The 10485-nt window shown below is 76.9% G+C and overlaps 1 protein-coding gene across 1 annotated transcript in view; it reads left to right on the top strand.

Moving 5' to 3' along the window:
- The window catches only part of LOC126937341 (putative spermatogenesis-associated protein 31C2), an 18990-nt gene extending 8723 nt beyond the window's left edge, over positions 1-10267 (top strand). Inside the window, exon 5 of the mRNA XM_050760718.1 lies at positions 10112-10267. Within this exon, the coding sequence (XP_050616675.1) occupies positions 10112-10267 (156 nt within the window). The remainder of the gene's footprint in view (positions 1-10111) is intronic.
- Positions 10268-10485: the final 218 nt, after the last annotated feature.

Here is a 10485-nt window from a genome sequence, read left to right as displayed (position 1 = left end):
CCCCCCCCCCCCCCCCCCCCCCCCCCCCCCCCCCCCCCCCCCCCCCCCCCCCCCCCCCCCCCCCCCCCCCCCCCCCCCCCCCCCCCCCCCCCCCCCCCCCCCCCCCCCCCCCCCCCCCCCCCCCCCCCCCCCCCCCCCCCCCCCCCCCCCCCCCCCCCCCCCCCCCCCCCCCCCCCCCCCCCCCCCCCCCCCCCCCCCCCCCCCCCCCCCCCCCCCCCCCCCCCCCCCCCCCCCCCCCCCCCCCCCCCCCCCCCCCCCCCCCCCCCCCCCCCCCCCCCCCCCCCCCCCCCCCCCCCCCCCCCCCCCCCCCCCCCCCCCCCCCCCCCCCCCCCCCCCCCCCCCCCCCCCCCCCCCCCCCCCCCCCCCCCCCCCCCCCCCCCCCCCCCCCCCCCCCCCCCCCCCCCCCCCCCCCCCCCCCCCCCCCCCCCCCCCCCCCCCCCCCCCCCCCCCCCCCCCCCCCCCCCCCCCCCCCCCCCCCCCCCCCCCCCCCCCCCCCCCCCCCCCCCCCCCCCCCCCCCCCCCCCCCCCCCCCCCCCCCCCCCCCCCCCCCCCCCCCCCCCCCCCCCCCCCCCCCCCCCCCCCCCCCCCCCCCCCCCCCCCCCCCCCCCCCCCCCCCCCCCCCCCCCCCCCCCCCCCCCCCCCCCCCCCCCCCCCCCACCCCCCCCCCCCCCCCCCCCCCCCCCCCCCCCCCCCCCCCCCCCCCCCCCCCCCCCCCCCCCCCCCCCCCCCCCCCCCCCCCCCCCCCCCCCCCCCCCCCCCCCCCCCCCCCCCCCCCCCCCCCCCCCCCCCCCCCCCCCCCCCCCCCCCCCCCCCCCCCCCCCCCCCCCCCCCCCCCCCCCCCCCCCCCCCCCCCCCCCCCCCCCCCCCCCCCCCCCCCCCCCCCCCCCCCCCCCCCCCCCCCCCCCCCCCCCCCCCCCCCCCCCCCCCCCCCCCCCCCCCCCCCCCCCCCCCCCCCCCCCCCCCCCCCCCCCCCCCCCCCCCCCCCCCCCCCCCCCCCCCCCCCCCCCCCCCCCCCCCCCCCCCCCCCCCCCCCCCCCCCCCCCCCCCCCCCCCCCCCCCCCCCCCCCCCCCCCCCCCCCCCCCCCCCCCCCCCCCCCCCCCCCCCCCCCCCCCCCCCCCCCCCCCCCCCCCCCCCCCCCCCCCCCCCCCCCCCCCCCCCCCCCCCCCCCCCCCCCCCCCCCCCACCCCCACCCCCCCCCCCCCCCCCCCCCCCCCCCCCCCCCCCCCCCCCCCCCCCCCCCCCCCCCCCCCCCCCCCCCCCCCCCCCCCCCCCCCCCCCCCCCCCCCCCCCCCCCCCCCCCCCCCCCCCCCCCCCCCCCCCCCCCCCCCCCCCCCCCCCCCCCCCCCCCCCCCCCCCCCCCCCCCCCCCCCCCCCCCCCCCCCCCCCCCCCCCCCCCCCCCCCCCCCCCCCCCCCCCCCCCCCCCCCCCCCCCCCCCCCCCCCCCCCCCCCCCCCCCCCCCCCCCCCCCCCCCCCCCCCCCCCCCCCCCCCCCCCCCCCCCCCCCCCCCCCCCCCCCCCCCCCCCCCCCCCCCCCCCCCCCCCCCCCCCCCCCCCCCCCCCCCCCCCCCCCCCCCCCCCCCCCCCCCCCCCCCCCCCCCCCCCCCCCCCCCCCCCCCCCCCCCCCCCCCCCCCCCCCCCCCCCCCCCCCCCCCCCCCCCCCCCCCCCCCCCCCCCCCCCCCCCCCCCCCCCCCCCCCCCCCCCCCCCCCCCCCCCCCCCCCCCCACCCCCCCCCCCCCCCCCCCCCCCCCCCCCCCCCCCCCCCCCCCCCCCCCCCCCCCCCCCCCCCCCCCCCCCCCCCCCCCCCCCCCCCCCCCCCCCCCCCCCCCCCCCCCCCCCCCCCCCCCCCCCCCCCCCCCCCCCCCCCCCCCCCCCCCCCCCCCCCCCCCCCCCCCCCCCCCCCCCCCCCCCCCCCCCCCCCCCCCCCCCCCCCCCCCCCCCCCCCCCCCCCCCCCCCCCCCCCCCCCCCCCCCCCCCCCCCCCCCCCCCCCCCCCCCCCCCCCCCCCCCCCCCCCCCCCCCCCCCCCCCCCCCCCCCCCCCCCCCCCCCCCCCCCCCCCCCCCCCCCCCCCCCCCCCCCCCCCCCCCCCCCCCCCCCCCCCCCCCCCCCCCCCCCCCCCCCCCCCCCCCCCCCCCCCCCCCCCCCCCCCCCCCCCCCCCCCCCCCCCCCCCCCCCCCCCCCCCCCCCCCCCCCCCCCCCCCCCCCCCCCCCCCCCCCCCCCCCCCCCCCCCCCCCCCCCCCCCCCCCCCCCCCCCCCCCCCCCCCCCCCCCCCCCCCCCCCCCCCCCCCCCCCCCCCCCCCCCCCCCCCCCCCCCCCCCCCCCCCCCCCCCCCCCCCCCCCCCCCCCCCCCCCCCCCCCCCCCCCCCCCCCCCCCCCCCCCCCCCCCCCCCCCCCCCCCCCCCCCCCCCCCCCCCCCCCCCCCCCCCCCCCCCCCCCCCCCCCCCCCCCCCCCCCCCCCCCCCCCCCCCCCCCCCCCCCCCCCCCCCCCCCCCCCCCCCCCCCCCCCCCCCCCCCCCCCCCCCCCCCCCCCCCCCCCCCCCCCCCCCCCCCCCCCCCCCCCCCCCCCCCCCCCCCCCCCCCCCCCCCCCCCCCCCCCCCCCCCCCCCCCCCCCCCCCCCCCCCCCCCCCCCCCCCCCCCCCCCCCCCCCCCCCCCCCCCCCCCCCCCCCCCCCCCCCCCCCCCCCCCCCCCCCCCCCCCCCCCCCCCCCCCCCCCCCCCCCCCCCCCCCCCCCCCCCCCCCCCCCCCCCCCCCCCCCCCCCCCCCCCCCCCCCCCCCCCCCCCCCCCCCCCCCCCCCCCCCCCCCCCCCCCCCCCCCCCCCCCCCCCCCCCCCCCCCCCCCCCCCCCCCCCCCCCCCCCCCCCCCCCCCCCCCCCCCCCCCCCCCCCCCCCCCCCCCCCCCCCCCCCCCCCCCCCCCCCCCCCCCCCCCCCCCCCCCCCCCCCCCCCCCCCCCCCCCCCCCCCCCCCCCCCCCCCCCCCCCCCCCCCCCCCCCCCCCCCCCCCCCCCCCCCCCCCCCCCCCCCCCCCCCCCCCCCCCCCCCCCCCCCCCCCCCCCCCCCCCCCCCCCCCCCCCCCCCCCCCCCCCCCCCCCCCCCCCCCCCCCCCCCCCCCCCCCCCCCCCCCCCCCCCCCCCCCCCCCCCCCCCCCCCCCCCCCCCCCCCCCCCCCCCCCCCCCCCCCCCCCCCCCCCCCCCCCCCCCCCCCCCCCCCCCCCCCCCCCCCCCCCCCCCCCCCCCCCCCCCCCCCCCCCCCCCCCCCCCCCCCCCCCCCCCCCCCCCCCCCCCCCCCCCCCCCCCCCCCCCCCCCCCCCCCCCCCCCCCCCCCCCCCCCCCCCCCCCCCCCCCCCCCCCCCCCCCCCCCCCCCCCCCCCCCCCCCCCCCCCCCCCCCCCCCCCCCCCCCCCCCCCCCCCCCCCCCCCCCCCCCCCCCCCCCCCCCCCCCCCCCCCCCCCCCCCCCCCCCCCCCCCCCCCCCCCCCCCCCCCCCCCCCCCCCCCCCCCCCCCCCCCCCCCCCCCCCCCCCCCCCCCCCCCCCCCCCCCCCCCCCCCCCCCCCCCCCCCCCCCCCCCCCCCCCCCCCCCCCCCCCCCCCCCCCCCCCCCCCCCCCCCCCCCCCCCCCCCCCCCCCCCCCCCCCCCCCCCCCCCCCCCCCCCCCCCCCCCCCCCCCCCCCCCCCCCCCCCCCCCCCCCCCCCCCCCCCCCCCCCCCCCCCCCCCCCCCCCCCCCCCCCCCCCCCCCCCCCCCCCCCCCCCCCCCCCCCCCCCCCCCCCCCCCCCCCCCCCCCCCCCCCCCCCCCCCCCCCCCCCCCCCCCCCCCCCCCCCCCCCCCCCCCCCCCCCCCCCCCCCCCCCCCCCCCCCCCCCCCCCCCCCCCCCCCCCCCCCCCCCCCCCCCCCCCCCCCCCCCCCCCCCCCCCCCCCCCCCCCCCCCCCCCCCCCCCCCCCCCCCCCCCCCCCCCCCCCCCCCCCCCCCCCCCCCCCCCCCCCCCCCCCCCCCCCCCCCCCCCCCCCCCCCCCCCCCCCCCCCCCCCCCCCCCCCCCCCCCCCCCCCCCCCCCCCCCCCCCCCCCCCCCCCCCCCCCCCCCCCCCCCCCCCCCCCCCCCCCCCCCCCCCCCCCCCCCCCCCCCCCCCCCCCCCCCCCCCCCCCCCCCCCCCCCCCCCCCCCCCCCCCCCCCCCCCCCCCCCCCCCCCCCCCCCCCCCCCCCCCCCCCCCCCCCCCCCCCCCCCCCCCCCCCCCCCCCCCCCCCCCCCCCCCCCCCCCCCCCCCCCCCCCCCCCCCCCCCCCCCCCCCCCCCCCCCCCCCCCCCCCCCCCCCCCCCCCCCCCCCCCCCCCCCCCCCCCCCCCCCCCCCCCCCCCCCCCCCCCCCCCCCCCCCCCCCCCCCCCCCCCCCCCCCCCCCCCCCCCCCCCCCCCCCCCCCCCCCCCCCCCCCCCCCCCCCCCCCCCCCCCCCCCCCCCCCCCCCCCCCCCCCCCCCCCCCCCCCCCCCCCCCCCCCCCCCCCCCCCCCCCCCCCCCCCCCCCCCCCCCCCCCCCCCCCCCCCCCCCCCCCCCCCCCCCCCCCCCCCCCCCCCCCCCCCCCCCCCCCCCCCCCCCCCCCCCCCCCCCCCCCCCCCCCCCCCCCCCCCCCCCCCCCCCCCCCCCCCCCCCCCCCCCCCCCCCCCCCCCCCCCCCCCCCCCCCCCCCCCCCCCCCCCCCCCCCCCCCCCCCCCCCCCCCCCCCCCCCCCCCCCCCCCCCCCCCCCCCCCCCCCCCCCCCCCCCCCCCCCCCCCCCCCCCCCCCCCCCCCCCCCCCCCCCCCCCCCCCCCCCCCCCCACCCCCCCCCCCCCCCCCCCCCCCCCCCCCCCCCCCCCCCCCCCCCCCCCCCCCCCCCCCCCCCCCCCCCCCCCCCCCCCCCCCCCCCCCCCCCCCCCCCCCCCCCCCCCCCCCCCCCCCCCCCCCCCCCCCCCCCCCCCCCCCCCCCCCCCCCCCCCCCCCCCCCCCCCCCCCCCCCCCCCCCCCCCCCCCCCCCCCCCCCCCCCCCCCCCCCCCCCCCCCCCCCCCCCCCCCCCCCCCCCCCCCCCCCCCCCCCCCCCCCCCCCCCCCCCCCCCCCCCCCCCCCCCCCCCCCCCCCCCCCCCCCCCCCCCCCCCCCCCCCCCCCCCCCCCCCCCCCCCCCCCCCCCCCCCCCCCCCCCCCCCCCCCCCCCCCCCCCCCCCCCCCCCCCCCCCCCCCCCCCCCCCCCCCCCCCCCCCCCCCCCCCCCCCCCCCCCCCCCCCCCCCCCCCCCCCCCCCCCCCCCCCCCCCCCCCCCCCCCCCCCCCCCCCCCCCCCCCCCCCCCCCCCCCCCCCCCCCCCCCCCCCCCCCCCCCCCCCCCCCCCCCCCCCCCCCCCCCCCCCCCCCCCCCCCCCCCCCCCCCCCCCCCCCCCCCCCCCCCCCCCCCCCCCCCCCCCCCCCCCCCCCCCCCCCCCCCCCCCCCCCCCCCCCCCCCCCCCCCCCCCCCCCCCCCCCCCCCCCCCCCCCCCCCCCCCCCCCCCCCCCCCCCCCCCCCCCCCCCCCCCCCCCCCCCCCCCCCCCCCCCCCCCCCCCCCCCCCCCCCCCCCCCCCCCCCCCCCCCCCCCCCCCCCCCCCCCCCCCCCCCCCCCCCCCCCCCCCCCCCCCCCCCCCCCCCCCCCCCCCCCCCCCCCCCCCCCCCCCCCCCCCCCCCCCCCCCCCCCCCCCCCCCCCCCCCCCCCCCCCCCCCCCCCCCCCCCCCCCCCCCCCCCCCCCCCCCCCCCCCCCCCCCCCCCCCCCCCCCCCCCCCCCCCCCCCCCCCCCCCCCCCCCCCCCCCCCCCCCCCCCCCCCCCCCCCCCCCCCCCCCCCCCCCCCCCCCCCCCCCCCCCCCCCCCCCCCCCCCCCCCCCCCCCCCCCCCCCCCCCCCCCCCCCCCCCCCCCCCCCCCCCCCCCCCCCCCCCCCCCCCCCCCCCCCCCCCCCCCCCCCCCCCCCCCCCCCCCCCCCCCCCCCCCCCCCCCCCCCCCCCCCCCCCCCCCCCCCCCCCCCCCCCCCCCCCCCCCCCCCCCCCCCCCCCCCCCCCCCCCCCCCCCCCCCCCCCCCCCCCCCCCCCCCCCCCCCCCCCCCCCCCCCCCCCCCCCCCCCCCCCCCCCCCCCCCCCCCCCCCCCCCCCCCCCCCCCCCCCCCCCCCCCCCCCCCCCCCCCCCCCCCACCCCCCCCCCACGAACAACCCCCCCCCCCCCCCTGCCCCCCCCCCACAGAGCCCTCCCCCCCTCACAGGTCTCCTACAGAAAGACTCGGATTTGATAGAGACTTTCCACACAGAACTCACGCAGAAACCTCGCACTGAGCCTCCACAGAGACCTCACTCAGAGCTCTCGCCAGGAGCCTGGCACTGAGGCCTCCCACACCCCGCCACACACAGCCCCCCCCCCCAATACCCCGTACCCCCCTCACCCCCACCCCCAGAGATCCCCACCCCTTCACACCCACCACACCCCCCCCCCAAAGCCCCCACCTGTTGACCACCCCAACCCACAAAAACAAAACCCCCCCCCCCCCCCAAAAACCACCCCCCACACCCCCCACACAAAAAAAAACAAAAAAACCCCCACTCCCCAAGAACCCCCCCCCCCACCCCCCCCCCCCCCAGCAGTGCACTGAACCACCCCCCCCTTGGGGACACCCCCCTCATACACCCAAAAAACCCCCTTTGGTAACCCCCCCGCCCCCCCTCTGAAAAGAATTATGGATTCCACAGGTAGACCTGCAAATTCCCCCCCCCCACTTTTTTCTATTAGCTTGAATTCTGACCCACAATTTAGAGAATTCATTTTTTTTTAAATTATTTTTTGAGATGGAGTCTTGCTCTGTTGTCCAGGCTGGAGTCCAGTGGGATAATCTTGGCTCACTGCAACTTCTGCCCCCTGAGTTCAAGAGATTCTCCTGCCTCAGCCTCCTGAGTAGCTGGGATTATAGGCGTGCACCACCATGCCCAGCTAATTTTTTGTATTTTTAGTAGAGACAGGGTTTCACCATGTTGGCCAGCTGGACTCAAATTCCTGACCTCAGGTGATCCACCCACCTCGCCCTCCCAAAGTGCTAGGATTACAAGCGTGAGCCACTGTGCCCTCCCAAAAATTTTTAAATGAGTAAAATATTACCAACCTTCAATGAAAGAAAATATCTTATTTGTCCAGTTTGTTATTATCCACCCAAATTATATCAGTGTCATATATTTTTTAAAGTTTGGGGGGAATAAGACTTGAACTTGAGACGCCTGACTTCTGTACTTTGAAAATATGATAAAAACCTCTAAACAAAATGAACCCCAGAAATGAAACAAACCAGCAAAGAGGCATCTGGACTCACACTGGTCTCCCAGGGGACTGTGCAGCCGCACATAATTTCATACAGAACAGCTTGGATCACGTTTGCAGAGTTCATTTTATTTTTAGCAAGCTAATAATCATGCAACCCCCACCCCTCACAAATAGGTCAAATCTCTAGCAATATTCTTACTGTATCATTTGAAAAAATTATACTTCTTAATAATATTATTTTATTCCTTAAAATGCAGTAATGTCCGCAAATAGTAGTATGACACATGTTTCTAAGACATGACATAGTTCTAATGTTCCGCAAACATAGCTTAAGCAGATGGGCAATTTAAAAGGATTTATTTTTTAAATCGTTCTATGAAATGCACATTTTCTAAGATAGGCAGTAGGGATCCATTTTATATTCATTATAGGGCTAAAAAAGGAATGTTTTGAAATCTTACAAAATAAATTAATCTATGCTTGAGATATACTCGTAGCCTAATAAATATACTGAGGAAGGGACACATCTGAGTGGAAGAAGGTATACATTTAATCAGCATTTGTGTAATAAAAATGAATTATGAATGGCCTCACTAACTATATATGCAGCACTTTCCAAAGGGTGCACTATGCTAAGACTACATGCTCCTCATTGCTCATAAGCAAACTGTTGTCCTTGCCTTGGCAGAATCTATTTTAACATCAGCTGTTATCACTAGATTATCCAGCGGGATGACAGGGTCACAGTCCTTCCTCTAAGAGAGGCAGAGCTGACACCAAGCCTCTTTTAGCCTATTTGTTTCAACAAGAAATCCCCTTTCTATATTCTTCATAATTAAACATTTTTAACTTAGATTTTCTACTTCCTTACAATGTCACTGCATCGTAAAATAAAGGAATTGACATGGATCTTCAGATTATGTGTGTATATGTATATATATATATATATATAGAGAGAGAGAGAGAGAGAGAGAGAGAGTTGTATTGTGTTCTTTTCTTTTCTTTTTTTTTTTGAGACGGAGTCTCGCTCTGTCGCCCAGGCTGGAGTGCAGTGGCGCGATCTCGGCTCACTGCAAGCTCTGTCTCACGGGTTCACAACGTTCTCCTGCCTCAGCCTCCCGAGTAGCTGGGACTATAGGCGCCGCCACCACACCCGGCTAATTTTTTGTATTTTTAGTAGAGATGGGGTTTCACTGTGTTAGCCAGGATGGTCTCAATCTCCTGGCCTTGTGGTCGCCCGCCTCGGACTCCCAAAGTGCTGGGATTACAGGCCTGAGCCACCGCGCTCAGCCTATAGCGGGGACTACAGGCACCTGCAACCACGCCCGGCTAATTTTTATTTTACTTTATTATTTTATTATTTTATTTTTTTGAGATGGAGTCTCACTCTGTCACCCAGGCTGGAGTGCAGTGGCCTGATCTCGGCTCACTGCAAGCTCCAACTCCCAGGTTCATGCCATTCTCGTGCCTCAGCCTCCTGAGTAGCTGGGACCACAGGCACCCGCCACCTCGCCTGGCTAATGTTTTTTTTTTTGTATTTTTTTAGTAGAGACTGGGTTTCACCATGTTAGCCAGGATGGTCTTGATCTCCTGATGACATGATCCACCCGCCTCGGCCTCCCAAAGTGCTGGGATTACAGGGGTGAGCCACCGCGCCCAGCCTAGACTTTTTTTTCAGTAGTGCAACTTATATAGATAAGTTTAGTTATCAGAACAAAATAGAGTCAAGTAGAAAAAAAAACATACAGAAAAATATACTTTTCAAATTGACTATTTTAACACAGTTAAAATAAGTGATTATACTTCAGTCATTTGATTTAAATTTGCTGAGTGGCCAGAAAGTCTAGAAACATAGAAAATGTCCATACTAAAGAGTTGATTGCTATGACATGTTGAATGTGCTGTTCCTCAATAGTAATTCATAGTTCAGTAATCTATGCAAAATTGCAATGAACAATGTGCATGAAAGCAACATTTCCATCAATCACTGTATATTCATCTGCCATACATTGCCTCAGATGATTTGTGTGTCTAATTTCACAGAATAAATTTGAGCCTTTACCCCAGAAGAAATAATCAACGAGGCTCGATCTATTAAAAAGATATTGACAATATTTCCAGGCTCTATTAACATCTCTATTTTGTTTTTAATTAGATTCACCTAGTCCAAAGCTTGTAAATATTTTTACCATTTGTATGTGCCCAGATGAAATGGATATCAATAATTAGATAATGGAGAAAACAACAAACACAGATCTTCTTTGTTGTTAAAATATTTTATGTCAGAGCATTTTGCTAGAAATAAAGTGATTTTTAATCTCCAGGAAAAAGACTGCCTAAATGACATTCAGAATGTATTACAAATTTAGATTTAGAATAGATTTATGTTTAAAACAGGCCTCATACTACTTTCAATAAATCGGGCACTACAGAACAGAATGTGGGGGGGCGGGGCGGTGACAATGATGTGAGGACTTCTTAACACTGAGCAAAGAAGCAAAAAACAAGTTGTCTTTCTACAGCGTTGATCCCTAAGAGTGATTTCTCTTCATAGACTGCGGTACAATTGCCAGTTGCATTATTACTATTTTACAAAGAACTCCCACAGAAAAACTTTCTGGAGGTTTCCCCTACATACACAGCTACATTTTCTGCCGTGCTGGCACTGTTGTCAAAGCATGCGGCATCCAACCACAGACCATCAAGGGGCTTGATAATTGCCTCCTCCATATATCTTGTGAGGTTGGTCAGGTTTATAACCATTCCTGTAACACAATTAATCCTTATAACTGGGCCCATGGCCTTGTGGCTTGTCACCTTTTCCAAGCAGGTGCTCTTCTTCTTGGTTGCTCAGAGGTTTGCTGCGGCACCTTCCCTCTTTGCGGAGGGCTGGCCTGCACCGTGTTGTAACCAGAAGAGCCCGCTTCCCCGGGAACACGCCTTCTGTGCTCTCCACAGCCACGTCACACTGCCGCTGTGCAAATGATGCCAATTATAAATCTCAGAAAACTGTAAAATAATGCTGTGCCACGCACAGTAGATGAGGATTTAGAGACGGCTTACGTCTTTCCCAAGAAACGTAGGTGACATCGGCCGGGCGTGGTGGCTGCTCACGCCTGTAATCCCAGCACTTTGGGAGGCCGAGGTGGGCGGATCATGAGGTCAGGAGATCGAGACCATCCTAGCTAACACGGTGGAACCCCG

Source organism: Macaca thibetana, chromosome 15, assembly GCF_024542745.1.
Source record: "Macaca thibetana thibetana isolate TM-01 chromosome 15, ASM2454274v1, whole genome shotgun sequence".
NCBI classification, from domain to species: Eukaryota; Metazoa; Chordata; class Mammalia; order Primates; family Cercopithecidae; genus Macaca; species Macaca thibetana.
This window is presented reverse-complemented; position numbering and strand designations above follow the sequence as displayed.